This window comes from Osmia lignaria, chromosome 8 (genome assembly GCF_051020975.1).
Source record: "Osmia lignaria lignaria isolate PbOS001 chromosome 8, iyOsmLign1, whole genome shotgun sequence".
NCBI lineage: Eukaryota > Metazoa > Arthropoda > Insecta > Hymenoptera > Megachilidae > Osmia > Osmia lignaria.
The window spans coordinates 12,610,287-12,625,864 of record NC_135039.1 but is presented as its reverse complement, the minus strand read 5'-3'; the positions used below and the strand labels follow the sequence as shown (position 1 = coordinate 12,625,864).

The 15,578-nt window shown below is 35.3% G+C and overlaps 3 protein-coding genes and 1 long non-coding RNA gene across 4 annotated transcripts; 2 read left to right on the top strand and 2 right to left on the bottom strand.

The window, feature by feature from the left end:
• Positions 1-94: 94 nt before the first annotated feature.
• On the bottom strand, positions 95-1,932 carry LOC117606407 (uncharacterized). The gene is made up of 4 exons (XM_034328790.2): positions 1,673-1,932; positions 844-1,507; positions 656-786; positions 95-586 (listed from the first exon to the last, which is right to left on the bottom strand). Exons 1-4 carry the CDS (start codon positions 1,705-1,707, stop codon positions 118-120), a joined length of 1,299 nt encoding a protein of 432 aa, XP_034184681.1. The 5' UTR covers positions 1,708-1,932; the 3' UTR covers positions 95-117.
• A 171-nt stretch (positions 1,933-2,103) lies between these two features.
• On the top strand, positions 2,104-6,440 carry LOC117606408 (uncharacterized). Its single transcript, XR_013062500.1, has 3 exons — positions 2,104-2,210; positions 5,994-6,093; positions 6,218-6,440. It is a non-coding gene; the product is annotated as an uncharacterized LOC117606408 (long non-coding RNA).
• Positions 2,217-5,733, bottom strand: Xpc (DNA repair protein complementing XP-C cells homolog). The gene is made up of 5 exons (XM_034328789.2): positions 3,936-5,733; positions 3,667-3,872; positions 3,335-3,599; positions 3,096-3,264; positions 2,217-2,971 (listed from the first exon to the last, which is right to left on the bottom strand). Exons 1-5 carry the CDS (start codon positions 5,583-5,585, stop codon positions 2,616-2,618), a joined length of 2,646 nt encoding a protein of 881 aa, XP_034184680.2. The 5' UTR covers positions 5,586-5,733; the 3' UTR covers positions 2,217-2,615.
• A 2,323-nt stretch (positions 6,441-8,763) lies between the features above and the next one.
• On the top strand, positions 8,764-14,134 carry Pp2C1 (protein phosphatase 2C). Its single transcript, XM_034329725.2, has 6 exons — positions 8,764-9,361; positions 9,730-10,080; positions 10,152-10,372; positions 10,443-10,589; positions 10,663-12,041; positions 12,129-14,134. The coding sequence occupies exons 1-6, from the start codon at positions 9,058-9,060 to the stop codon at positions 12,502-12,504; spliced, it is 2,778 nt and encodes a 925-aa protein (XP_034185616.1). The 5' UTR covers positions 8,764-9,057; the 3' UTR covers positions 12,505-14,134.
• The last annotated feature ends 1,444 nt before the right edge of the window (positions 14,135-15,578 follow it).

The following is a 15,578-nucleotide window of genomic DNA, read 5'->3' as shown; positions in this document are numbered from 1 at the left end:
CTGTAAACTGAGGAAATTAGATCAGTGTAAAAAATGAATATAAATATTGTGCTGTAAAATTGATGTATATTTCTTAAACAAATTTCTTACTGCTATAAAACTACTATAAAGGCAACATCATGGTGAATTATTGATGAAATTATAATAATATTGATCTGCTTTCAAACTTTCCTCTTCCAAACGTTTAAGCCTCAGTTTTGCATCTTGAAGAATATCTTCTGTTGAGCTACTTTCACTGATAACCGTGTTTGTATTAACAGTTTGCGTTGGAACTTCTACGCTGATGGGTCTCAACGAACGTATTCCTTCTACTTGACGTGATAACTGAAGAGCGCGTTGAGTTATCTGTTCAATCTTTGACTGTTGATCCTGTACAAGGGCAGTTAATTCTTCCTTCTCCTTAGTAAGAACTTTAATTTTATCTTTTTGTATTATGTCATTAATATCGTCCGTTTGTACTTCTATGTTTTTAAATATAAGATTAGATACTTTGTCTACCGAGGGTTCTGGTTGCATTCTTTTCTGTTCTTGTAACTTTCTTAGCTCTTGCTCTAATTTATTACGCTTGTCCTGTTCTTCCTGCAATCTGTACAAATTGTAATATATAGTAATTCAAAAGAAATAACGCATAAAATATGTTTAAATATGAAGCTACCTTTCAGCTTCCTGTAACAATAATCTTTCTTTCAATGTCAATTCCATTTCCTTTTGAAAAATCTGATGCTCCTTACTCTGCTTCTTTTCTTTCAAATGTTTTTCCTTCAAACTCAAGGAATGCATGATGTTCTACAAAATTAAAATTACTTTAAACTCATGAATATCTATAAAATTAATATATATTACCTGAACTTCCTGCAGTTTTTTGTTCAATATTTCAAGCTGCTGTTCGATGAGTATTGCTTGTTCTTTTAACATCATTTCTCTTTCGTGCAACTTGTGATCAACTGTCTGTTTATGTATAATTAATTTCTTCTTCAATGCAGTTAATTTTTCTATATATGCATTGTAAGATTGCCAAGAAAATTCAGTTTGTGTATGTTCGTTACAAAGAATGATTTTCTCTTTTATTGGCACATCATTGTGCAGATTATAAGAGAACATTGTAATACATTTTAATATACATAAAAGAAGCGGCATATCATTTTCAATATACTGTGATATGACGTACTGTCCCTTAGGATCATGAGGATTTATACCTAACGTTTCTAAGGCATGCGATACATAGTCGCTTCGTAATTTTTCTTTATTACATTTCTCATTCTCGTCAGAACATTGAACAGTTTTCTTAGAAAAATCTATTAATAGGGGTGCTTCACTTGCAAATACAGATAGAGTATAAGCATAATTATGGTTCAACAAATACTCTGCTATTAGTAAATCGTAAATATATTGTTTCGCAGACTTTGGACCATTGTTTTTCAAAGTGAAATCTTTACTTTTTAATGCATTTATTAAGTTTTGACGAAGTTGCGTTCTTATGTTGGATATCACTCCACATTTTTCAAACCTTCAAATATAAATTTATAGTATAAATTACAATTTATATAATAATCGAGAGTTATCTATTTTAAAATAATACTAATTAATAGAATATTTAAAATATAAATTCTATTAATCGTGTGTATAACTTAACCTATATCTTTTTAAGAAACATTATTTAGTACTTATTCACCATTGGTACATATTAGAAAAATATTCTTGATCCATTTTGCATTAAATAATTTCAAATATTTATTAAGTAAAAATGTATCTGTAAATTAGAATTGTTCCTGTTTGAAAATAAACACATCAGTTTTTGTATATACAAGGCTTCTTTATGGAAAATGGCGATGTAGGGGAAGCAAGAATTCTTAAAATCATAATTCTGATGATATTAATATTACAAGTGATTTATATATATGTATAAACAAAATAATATATTTTCTAATTATTAAATATCATAAAATTTAATATATAACTGAAAAGTACGAATAATAAAGTAAATATCAATTTAAATTTTCGCGCGCAGACGTTTGTACACACTCAAGAGGCGGGGTGGGGGAAGGACCACAGACCTATATATACGAGGCCCCTTCCACTTCATCGGCATTTTCGCCCGGGCCGCTTACGGGCTAGGGTGGAAATCATGGGAAGGGGTGAAGACCTCGGGTCGTCGCGTTTTCCCAGAAGTCTATCGTCTTTGGCACTTTATACAAAATTCATATTAACACGTAATATATAAAAATATACGAATTTATTAATATTGCTTTACAAAAATCGCTGGTTTCTTAGGTAAATAATGTTGAATATTCATAATTATTCAACAACAGAATTGTAAGAATTTTAGATTCTTTTCATACACATACACTCAATTGAAAAACAAATTAGAAACAATAATACCAAAGAAAAATTACAAATCCTTCACATGATAATGCTTCTTTCAATCACAAACATGCAATATATGTATACCTTTTCAGACAATGTGTATCGCAATTTTGTACAATTTGTACAACTTATAGTAAATCGTCTAACTCTGTAATACTAGGTAAAGTTGTCTTGCAACCGTTTAGTATCGTTCAGATCATTTTTCTTTCATTTAAATATAAATTAAGAATTGAAAGAATTTCTTATGAAACTTACGAAACTTTAGCTTTCTTTACATCTGTTCTTTTAGTTTTTGGTCGTTTGTTCGCTGCGACCGATTTTTCTTCCTTCGAAAATTCGTATTTAGCCGCCAGTCGTTCTCTTATTAGTAAACCATGAATTAACTTCTTCCAATTACCGTAAACCCTTTTCTCTTGCTTCTCTTTAGCTCGTTTAGTAGCTTCGACCTGCTCTTCTTCCCAAGCTTCTCTTAACGTATCCTCGTGTTCTGAGCAAACAACGTATCCTTCGATAGCTGGTACCGCGCCCATACATCCAAAGTTAAAACCCACCACTGCTGGGGCGCAATCTATATTAAGCTTTCGAGCAATACGATTTAAACCTGGAACTATAACATTATTCCATTTTGATTGTATCTTAAATCCCGTTCTTTATCTAATTGCTAGATCAGATATGGCTTAGCCATTTTCGGTTGAAAAATATAGCGTTCAGGCAAATTTTTAGTTACTTACGATTTACGTGAACCGTGCCTTTTGGAAGCATAGATTGTTTAAACAAATCTACGTTTCCGTACTCGTTACGCGGAACAATACCATCCTTCGCTTCAGGTGGTTCATATTCTGTAGTTTGCCATTCACCAAATAACTCTAACGCCGAATCTTTAATTACCATTCTTGAAAGCTGTAAAAATTTCCATATTGAAATATTGTGCTCGCTAGTGAAAAATGTGGGAGATTAAAATATCCATTACCTTATCATATTTTGGACGAGACTTAACTATCTTATAAGCCTCCTGTTTCGGTTTTACAACTCGGGCCTGTTTCAACCACGTTTCTCTTGAACGAAGCGTGTGCACACAGTGCCGTGAGTAAATGGCATCACCTGTGCCAAGATGTCCCAATGGTACACAGTCCGGTGGATATAGTGCTTCGAATTTAAGTAAATGCCTTGCAATTACGTACAATGGATGTCCTTTGCATTCACCAATCGTTTTAGGCAATGGTTGCTCCAATTCTCTAAAATATACATAATATGTGAAAATATGCATTTTTCAGAAATAAAAGTATTTAATTAAATACATACTTCTGTAATAGCATCTCGTCTTCAGCTCTAGAAATAGCAGTATCTTTTTCCTTCCAATGGGACAAAGTTTCAAGCCACCATTTCTCATCAATGCGTTGTTTACGTGTAACTGTCAGCCATTGGGGACAGTAACGTCTAGTCACATCTTTTATTAAATTCTCTGAATTCCAAGCAACTATATATAATACCGGCTTCTTTGCTCTTTTCTGGAACAAGGTATAATTATTATTAGTATTTTAAAATATAACATTATTTTTCAATTTCCTTACATATATATCTGTGACACAATGGATCTTTTCATCCATCACACTCGCACAGATCCAGCTTTCCTCTGATTCTAAATATATTTCAGCCCAAATGTCCTGTGACTTTTTTGCTTTATCTGGTTCCTCAGTTTCACTATCAGAAGACAGTAGCTTTGTAACATTTCTCTTATTGCTTTTAACAGTTTTTGTTACTTCCTTTTTATTCGAATTATTTTTTGAACGTTTGGGGGTAGGTTGAAATTCCGTTTCAGAATCAGTGGAATCCTCTTCTATATAATATTTTGATTTTGTACCATCAGTTTCTGCTATTGCTTTATCTTTAGGAACAGCATTCACCTTACGAGATCGTAATTGTTTGAAACTGATCCCACTTTTTCCTTGTTCCACAGTTTCAGATTCATCTTTGCTACCTTTACTTTTATTACCTGATGTTGTAGCTGCCTCATTGTTAGTTTTGGAATCTTTGTTTTTCTTTGTACTTTTCTGGGGTTTTGAACGCAAAATTTCAGCTGCTTTTCTTTTTGCTTCTATATTAGCATTTTTCTTTGCTTCTGGGCTATTTTGGACTACATTTGTAGTATCAGTTTCTTTCTTCGCACTTTTCTTACCTTTCTTCGATGAACTCCCTTCTTTCCCTGTACTAGATTTACTTTTCGATTTGGTTTGCTGCCCTTTTGAATCGTTTTGGAATAATGGACTATCACTATACACTCTGTGTGGTGGACAAAGAGAGATCACTAACCGACAATTTAAACCTAGAGCTCTCAATGCAACAATGTATAGCAATACTAGCTCCTTATAATCAGAAATTTTCTTCTCCTCTATTACCTTCAACAATGATTCCTTATTTATGCATTTATTACCATTGGTTTCAACAACTTCAAACGAGAATATATGCTTAAACCATTTTGTAAACTTTTCTAAATATACCAGATCGATTCTTTTCTTCGGATAATTGGAAGTTGAAATTAAAGACAATACAGCTGCCATTATCTCAGGCTGATTAATCTGTTTGTTGAAATGAAATCCATAGGCTAGCCAACATAGCAATCCAACTTTTTCTACCAATATCTGACTAGCTCTTAAGCGTCTCCTTAAAATTGCTTTTATATCTTGACCTCCCTTCTTCTTCTTTTTATTAAACACTAAGCTCGTACCAGGCAGAGTAATCTTAACTCCATCTTTTGGGATGGTATATTCGGTAGGAGCTTCCGCGTCTTCAGTTTTTACAGGAGTATTTACAAGTTTCTTTTTACTAGCTGATGCTGTGCTACTCTCACCTTGAAGCAGAAGTTCAGTGATCTCGTTGAAAGACGTATCTTGTGGTTCTGTTTTCAGCTTCTGTATTTTTCCCTCATTTTTTGGCGGTAAGAGGTAGTTCGAAGTGGACGGTTCTTTTTCGGTTTTCTCATCGTTGATCTCGAGTTTCTGGGAATATTCTAAATTCTTTAAAACCTGAGTGAAAAGTTCAATGTTACTTGCTTGATCGACGTCATTGAAATCTACATCTCCGGTACTCTCATCTTCGGTACCGCTGTCGGATGAAGTTACGTTAGGTTTAGGACTTTCCCTAGAGTTCGAATTACTTTTCTTTAAATCAATAAAATGTTCATCGCTACTATCAGACGTGTCATCCTCTGATAAGCCATTCATTTCAGCGAAAATATATTACCAGTTCAGCGTCAACTTACTCCTCTTGCACCATGTTACATGTTATTGCATTCTATAAATCTGCAAACATGTTTCTATAGTTCGGTGACATTCATAGGGTAGATTTACACAAAGTAGGAGATAATTAAGATAAAGAGATAGTACAAATAAGATAACATTACTGTTGTAACGAAAATTGCATAATTTATTTAACACATTACAAATAAATACATGAAATAAATAATTATATACAATTCAATCGCTGTCGTGTTTAGAAAAAGGATTTAAGAAAATAGAAATGAATGAAACTTTGTCTTATTTGTTGGTATTATAATCATTTATTCGTTGATAATGAATATTATAATGCAAATTCATTGTGGTTCATATTTTACTTTAGCGCAATTTTGTCAGGTGGCGGTTTCGTCGTTACAGCCAGCAGTGACTCCAATCCAACAAGACTGAACATGTTTAGGGGCCGCGCGAGATATGATTGCGCGTCATGAAAATGATAGTAGGTAAAATTGCAATAATTGTTCACGATTTACTGACAATGAGATAGAGACTTTTATTGTAATAAAGCTTTGTGAAAACAAGATGGCGATGAAGGTGTTACATGTGTGCTTTTAACCTTCCAGGTGCGTGGAACAGAACAGAATGCGGGTGCATCATGGCGGGGGCGTCAGGCCCAAGGCACCCTAATAAGGCGTGTGGCGTCGCTGAGCGTTCCCGCTTCCGGTGCTCGATTTTAAATTGTTTATAATTTTGTTCTTGATATTATACGTGTTACAAAAACTCTAATAATTGATTTAATGTAGTGAGGTGAAGGTAAAAGGAACACGCCTTTATCGACAGTTGTAATCCTTTTTACCGACAATCTGCATTACCTTCACCCCACAGGCGCTGCGGCGGTCGTCGAGGTCGATAAAGAAGAAATTAATCATTTTCAGTCATTTATTTTTATAAAAACTTTTCTGTACTTTCATCCTTTCCTCATTCGTCAAGCTGCGAAGACTTGAAAACATTTATAAATTACAATTCAAATAAAAAATTATAATCAATTCATCTAAACTTTAGACTCCATAACGCATGCTTTGTGTTCCAGGAGTTTTGAATTTGTGCCTCGAGAACGAACGCCATCTGCTCTATCTTATTATCAAAATATAAAACACTTTGCATTGAACAGTGACTACAGGTCACTGCCTGCACGGACTTGTCCTGAGGATTGCCGAATGATTCAGCGTGGTATGCAGACGTCCGTGTTTAAAATTCTCATACCTGCTATTCTGCGAAGAGGTAATTTTAAATGTGCTAATAAAATAAGCAAATCTAACAAATACATGGACCAGTCAAACTGTACTAATTTTACCTTGAATTGAAAATTGATTTACCGATGATCATTTGATATTTCCAGCATCTCTAAAACATTGAGATAAATTTATCAAATTGAATACATATATTTTGATTATTAATTTTAAAAATTACTTTTGCAGTAATTCTAAACGTTTTACCCTCCCACGTTTTTCAATTTCTATGTATTCTCCTAATTGTCGGTAGATGGTAGCGCAGACACTGTTCAAATAATTTCAACTTGCATTTACTTAGAACATTTCTATTTATATAAATTTTATTTTCTAATCAATAATCGAGATTTAATCACAGATTATTCGAATTATGATGTTTCTATTGAAAGTATTTTAAATGTTTAACGTAAATAATGTATGAAATAGCTTAACAACCTATTGATGTATTTCCGCATAACTGTTTCCAAGCAGAAAGGAACAGCCATCTTTTTAAGATGATGCAATCGATGACACGTATCGACTGTGTCGCCAGTCGCTTTCAAATTTGTCAAATTCTTAACAGTCAGTTTTCATGATAAGTAAAACTGCAAACCGCGATTACAATCGAATCGTTACGTTATTTAAGATAATGTAAAATGATCTTTATCAAACCATATTCTATCGAATGTTAAACGAAAGCCGCCAGCTGGGAGTGCTATTTTGAACGAAGCACAGCGTTGCCAGATCGTCCGGCGAGCAAGTTCAAACACGTGCCCCGTGTTTTACTCTTGGAAAGAGATAACTGCACTGCCTGACAAAACAGAATGTTTGCTTTTCACTTGATTCATCGGTATGTTTTTCGCGAATATACTTGATCGATCAAATGCTGAAATAAAATCATCGTTTCAAGCTGTTGAACGATCACCCTGAAGCATACCCCTGAAAACGTGTGTCACACGTTTTAAACATTAAAATAGTGGAACGAAGAGGGAAACTTAAATCCGAGAATATGCGAAATATTACATGCTCCAATAAGTATCTCACGTACGTTCATCGATCTTACCGAAACGTTTCGTTTCTTTCCAAAAATAATAATCAAAATGTAATCGTGATCGTTTAACATATAGTAGTTACGTTTCAACGTTCCTTTCAATGGTAGAATTTTGAAAAAAAAATTCCTCAAGACAAGTTCGAACTTGCCGTCGGACAAGAAAGGCCGAGTCCAAAGGAAGAAACGTGACAACGTAGCAACTGCGTGAGCCGAGATGCGCGGCATGAATAGCACCAACGTTGATGGGTCGGCCCGTTGTCAGGGGCTCAACGGGGCAAGGGGGAGGGTAAAAGTTTCCACAGTGGTGGGGATGGAGGAGCAACGTAGAAAGGTAAGGGGTAAGCGATACGCTTTGCGTGTGGTAGTCATCGGTGAGCGTAATATAACCGAGGTAATGTTACCGTGTAGCTGTTTACGGAGAATTTTTGGTAATTTCATAGGGTACATCTAATTTCCCCGGTTAAATTCGAAACGGTATCAATTCCCCAGAATTTTCTCCGATTAACATACTATGGTATTACCTAACGTATTTTAGGTGGGGATAAAACTATATCAAGAAAAATTATCTGAAAAAATGCATCGATCGAATGATTTCAAAACTCCCCAAACACACATAAACGATGCATTAACGATCCCGCGTAAAATCAGCGCGCGAATCTCAAGTTCCATGCTTAACTTCGCGATGTAGAATTTTTCGAAAACTTCAAATATACTGTACAGCTGTTGGAATGCATAGGTAATTGAAATTGATGCGTACGTATTCACCGTGGCAGGAGTTTGATGTCAGGGCGATAGGGGTAAGTTTAGGGAAAGGTAAGGGAAGATCGGGGGAAGAAAACGCGTTGCCATCGGTCGAAAATCTTCCGTTTGAAGATTTCCGTCGAGAAACGTCGGACGTGGTGCGGCGCATTGGCGACGGTGAAATCATAGAGGGGACGACCCCTCTTGCCCTACTCCGTTGGGCGCAACGTCATTGTGCCGTGTGGGGCCATGATCGTTGTAGTGTGTGTGCGTCCCTCGAGCTGCGCGCAGCCTGCCCAGTAAATACGAGGTTTCCGTTCACCGAGTACGTGTCGAAAGAGTGCGTAGTAAACGAAGAAAGTATCCACATCTCGGTATCCCGTGTCACCGGCGTGTGTCCATCATGCCGTTGAGTATTGGGGTTAACCTAAGAGTGACCGGGCACTGTAATCAGGGCGGTCGTAAGTACATGGAGGACATGTTCAGCGTGGCCTTTCAATCTACACCGGATGACAAAGATCTGGAGTACGCCTTCTTTGGGATATTCGACGGCCACGGTGGCGGCGAGGCAGCTACCTTCGCCAAGGAGCACCTTATGAACGTAATCGTGAAGCAGAAAAATTTTTGGAGTGATCGTGACGAAGACGTACTTCGAGCCATCAGAGACGGATACGTGAACACGCACTATGCGATGTGGCGGGAGCTTGGTAAGAGACCATTTTTTTCATATCTAGTCCCGTTATTTCATCGTTCCTCTAGTTTCTTCGAAAATCTGAATAGATTTTCAATATATTCGCCCGGAAAACTGATGCTTATAACATTCGTTGAAGAATTTCTCTCATTGTCCCGCGTATTTCCCCCACCACCTGTGCCCGATTAGGTTAGAATTTAGGTTATGTAATCCGAGCTAACCTGAAAGTATCAACTGAAATAAAAGTAGTTGAGAGAAAATATTCGATATCGTACGTTTCTCTGCGATTAATTTATTATTTATATAGCAGAGAATTTTAGAAAAATAGTATATCGATAATCAAGGGTGAATTTGAATTTTGTTAAAAATTTTCTTCTATGATAGATAAGTGGCCAAGAACCGCATCCGGGCTACCATCTACGGCCGGTACCACAGCTAGCATAGCGTTCATTCGCAAAGGAAAGATTTATATTGGCCACGTTGGAGATTCCGGTATAATACTTGGGTACCAAGTGGACGGCGATCCACAGTGGCGGGCCAGGGCGTTAACCAAAGACCACAAGCCGGAAAGTGGGCCAGAAATGGTAAGAATACGTGAGTCTGGTGGTAAAGTAGTCAGTAAATCAGGAGTGCCAAGAGTTGTGTGGAACAGACCGCGCATAGGACACAAGGGACCGGTTCGGAGATCAACTCATATAGATGAAATACCATTTCTTGCTGTCGCTAGATCTTTAGGTACGACTTGTAACATAGATCAGTTGATTTTATACAATTATCTAAAATAACCAGATATATTCATTTTCTAGGTGATCTTTGGAGTTACAATTCCGAATTAGATACCTTTGTTGTATCTCCAGAACCGGATGTTAAAGTAGTTGCAATTGATGTTGAATCACATCGTTGTCTTATTTTTGGAACAGATGGTTTATGGAACATGTTGACGCCCCAAGCTGCAGTTGCTATTGTTCAAGCTGCCGACAGGCACAATGAGAAACACCTGATTGCCTCTCAGCAAACGTGTAACGGGGTGTGTATTTATAAACAATTTTATAAGAATAGTCAAGTTCGAATTAATTATTTTCAACGATTTTGAGCAGCAAGCTGATAACGTTCAGCTATGGATAAACCCCTCGAAGAGCCTAGTAGACAGAGCATTAGAAAGGTGGTCCTCGAAAAGGCTGCGTGCCGATAATACAAGTGTAGTTACATTAATGCTGGACCCACCTGGTCCATCCCGTAGCGAGGTATTTATTTTCTTTTCAGAAGAACTTGGAAAAATTCTCATCGAGATATTAATCAAACTCTGTATTTTAAAAGGTTATATTGAGCCAAAAAGAATGTGGCTTACCGCATCATAGTGCACCCACGCTTACAGCTACACCAGTTTCTGAAAACCCAGAGAAACTAACGCCCAGTCCAGTTGTTCGAAGCGTACCAAGACCTTCTCCAATAATAACTCACAATGTTGATCTCAAGAGACCAGACTTCTTGCCTGGAACCGAAGACAGCAGAGAGCCAAGATCAGATAATCCGTTGTTGGTAAACAAGGTTGATGAAAATTTTGATTTAACTCACGAATCGAAAGATCTAATGCACGAAAATGTAGAGAACAACCCTATAGAAAGTAGTATTCAGGTCTCAGAGACCATTTCTAACGGAATAGTCGACAACTTAGAAACAAGTATCGCTGAATTCGAAAAAGACTCGACAGAGGTAATTGAAAGGCCTGATAGGGAACAGACAGAGAAGCTAGATAAACAGGAGGATGGTATTGACGAGGTAACTCATGAAAACGAATCTTCCGAATCAAAAGACAGAGACGACACGAATGTTAAAAATGTGATACACCAAAGTGCATTTTCTAGTGAACGTAATGACATTGACTCTTCTACTTGTGTTAGTAGTAACGAACAGAACAGTGATTTTATCACGGAAAGTAATGCTAATGAGAATGAGATAAAAAGTGACGTTTTAAACAAACCACGTCATAAACAGTCCACGTTATTTTCTGGCCCGAGAACGGAAATCAGGAACGGACGAAGGGGTCACACCTTGAACGCCCATTCGCGTAATACTATTGTAGATTCAGGTTCGTTAGAGGGGAAAACTTATGTTAATTCGAGATTTAAATTGCGGAGTACAAAGGTATCGGTGACAGGGAATACAGTGGAGGAAAGTGTAAGGAACTCGGCTAGCAAGACGAGGAGTAGTGCTGTTGGTAATAAAAGGAGACATAGTGCAATATCACAGAGTGTAGTTAACACGTCTGACGAGTCATGTGTTCTACAAGAATCATCGGTGAAGAGGAGAACGCGTTCGGAGGATCGTAGGAACCCAGTCGACGAGAACGATCCGGCTAATCAGTCGACGAAGGATGCGAGCAGTAATTTAAGTTGGCCTAATACCGAATCGAATATCACTCGTTCGACGAACGGTGCTACAACTGTACCTGTACAAGATAGGCTATCTTTGAACACTTTCCAAAGAAATTTAGGAAAGAAAGCCACACCGGTGAAGGCGATCAGAAGACCATCGCTGAAAGGTCTGTTGAAGCAACTCTGGGCTGCTAGTCGTGGGGCGAGAGAGTGGGATCAAGGGAAAAGTAATAGAACAACGAGTAGTTGTACCGAGCGAAGGATAAACCGAACTATGTCTATTATAGGCTCGCCAGACACCGTTTCGCAACGTTGGCTTAGGTTAGTCTTTCTTTTTTTTTCTTCTCTACATAAATATTCTTGTATACAACCATCGCAGTGTCATTGATATTTATGTTTATTTTTCAGGTCGGACACCATTGCTGCTGCGACACCTGTTAAAACATTGCGTTCACGTAACGTCGAGATAAACGGTCACACGATATCAGCACAATTAGTCCATCAGTACGGAATGGTAAAGCAAAGTCGACTTTCTTTGCCGAGTAAATTGAAACAGTCTAGTAATAATGGTTATCTACAGTCGAGTAGAGTAAGGTCATCCTCGTTGTCGTCCGGTATAAAACAAAATAATAATGGTACCGGGAACGGGGCATGCTCGACGATTAATCCTACGAGCACAGGATGCAACACTAGTTCTGGGATGGCTAAGAGAGTAAAGTCACCTTATAATCCAAGCGCTAGATCATTAACCACGAGATCACGAATTAAGCGTCTTGGAAAATGAGGTAGAGTAACACGTGTTGATTATGTTACTTGTTTTACAGGGTATTGTTTCTTACCCTCAAAGTTTCTTTTTATTTTTTCTTTCTTTACTGCGTGTTGCTTTTGATTTCTATGGAAGGTGTGCTGATTATAAATATTTTCGTCTGTACTATTGCATTTCATCGCGGATCTTATGCGTCAAGGATAATGCCATAGGCAAGGTATTTTGTCAGAGTCAAAGTTTTCCAGATGCCTCGAAGGAATTGGGCTTGCATTTTATGGACCAAATTCATACATAAAAAAAAGAGAGAAATTAACCTCGTTTTTTTTTTTTTTTTTTCTAGTGTAATTCTTACCTCCTCTTGAACTGTTTTAAATAGCAAGCAGGGCAACAGCTTTCTTATCGATGCAATGGTATACGCCACTTCAACTTCCACGACACATTAAAGGTGAAAAATCAATAGTATTTTTCATAATTGCGTACTTTTCAACATTATCAATGTTAGCAATAATATAAACACCAATTGAGAATGGTATAACGTGTTCTTTCATTTTTCGTGTTCCACTGTGACGAAATATCAAACGAATAGAATTTGCACGTGTATTCTCCAGTTGATCCTGTTGTCCAACGTGTGTCATTATCCGTATACAATTTTTGCATTATAGAACAGATATCTAATTTTTGATCTTGGAAAGTAACAGTTATCTTATTTCTTGGAGATAACTTAAATGTTCCTGTTTCTTCAAATTCCAACTGTTAGTTCAAAAATGATCAATATGGATTAAAATTTGTATTTATTTAAAGATGCTTTGTTTAATATTTTTATTGCTTCGTTTCGCTAAAAAAATATCACTGGCTTAATGACTAATATGAGACTCCTTCCAATTATTCTATGCTTTCTAATATTTGACTAGCTTATTGAGGTGTTAATTATAGAAAAAAAAAGGGGGAAGTTAAGAAAGTAAATGAACATATGTATAAATTGTATGAGTATGAAAGGATGAACAAGAAGATAGAATGAATGCGTCAAAGGGAGAAAATGTTTGTATACGTGATTTGTAGAAATTATGTTTTTCCAATGATTCCTTTAAGTGTTACAGTCTTCTTAGGAGGAAACGACTTTAAGGTGATTAACAAATGGTTAAAGAGAATGTAATTTGCTTACAGTAAGATTTAGAAGTTATTAATATTATAGGATGTAGGTACGTAATCAGTGATCTGCTTTGGCTAAGTACGGAGTGGCTATTCAAGATACAATGAAAATGAAAAGTAATCATTAAATTTTGATATTTAACTTTATACGATCACAGCACAAAGTCCCTGTCTTTCTATGTAAAAAGAATAACTCGTTATTCTATTTATCATCGTTAGAGGTATTTCATTGTAAGTAATATGTGCACCATGTCTTGAATAGCAACCATTTGGTACGAAGCAACAAAATGACTGTCTATTATGCGATATGAAATATAGATTATATTTAGAACAATTTATTGAAATGGTTGAATTAATTGAATAAGTAATAAATTCAGTTGTTTATAGTTGTATAATAATGAAAGGGTGATCAGGATGCAGGTGTTTTATATAAATCAGTGCTTAAATTTTTAAGTAGGAATACAATTCATTGGAATTTCTTCTTTTTTTTTTTTTTTTTCATTTTAAGGATGTGATTTCTGAGCATGCGGTATTACTTTAAGGGATAATTTAAAGTTTTTAAGTAGCTAGCACTGCACGGTGCAAAATGTACTTCAGGACAATTTAGATTGAACTTGTTATAAATAATTAAAGTGGTACAGTAAGTTCACGTGTACATACTACAGTTTTATTTTACAATTTATACTCTTTTCTTTTGTACAAAAAATTACTAAGAATCTGATCAAGGATTTTAACTTGACTATACAAATTTTGGAACTGATTTAATTCATTTAATAAATAGAAAATATATTTCATATAAAATAACATTGTGATAAAAGAATTTACTGTGTCCACAGGTTTAAAATTGTAGTAATACTTCAGAAAAGTACATGTTTATAATTACTTTATCTAATATTTTTATATTTTTACGTTTCATTATAGACAGTGCAAAGAAACATAAGTTATATGAAAGGGTGACGAAGAGTATGATAAATAATAACACGTGCCTACAATAGTTACCATTTAAATGTATATATATATGTATATATAAAAAGTGTATTAGGATATCATGGACCAAGAAGAAAGTGTTTTTCAATTATTGTAACAGACAAAAGCGACAAAAGACTAAAACAAATTTTAAATGGAATAGATATTAGACTTAATTAAAAAAGAAGATATATATATATATATACTTTAGGAATGACTCTTCTTGGTGCATGCCACTATAAAGTTGTCACTATATATACATATAAATATATAAATATGTATTTAAACATTTAAATACATAAATTGTAAATGTAAATTGTACACGTATATTCATGAGGTGTCTATATACGTGTAGATAAAAATTGTAGATGATTATGCTCATAGGAGAAGAAATAAATAAAATTTTTGCTAGCGTTTATTTATATACATGAAAAATTATTATATAATTATACATAGAGAAAAAGAGTGGAGTAGTTAAAAAAAAAATTTAAAAAAAGGACGAAACCGTCTAATCGCGCTTGTAGGTTTAACATACGTTAAATAGGTGATCGAAACTAAGTATTTTCTGAGAGTTGAAGTAACAAGAACAGATGGGTTTATTAATGAAATCAGAAACATTGTAGCAAATGAAAATTAAATAGTGGTTTATCTCAGGTTAAGACTAGGTCGAAGGAGGAGAACTCGAACAAATGTGTGATCACGTTTAAAATCTGTATATTTTAATTAAATAAACTGAAATATACAAATGCTTGTAAATGTTTTCATTGTGAAACTTAGTACAAGACTTCAACTCAATGTAAACTGTTAATATTCCTTGTAATGGTACAAAAAAAAAAAAGGAAAGAAACATAATTGAAATAGAATAAATTGTGATCAAGGGATGAACTGAAGTCTTTTGAAACTTATTCAAATAATATTTATATTTCTAGCCTGTTATTTGGAAAAATACAATTTTACATACATATGTACAAAAACAA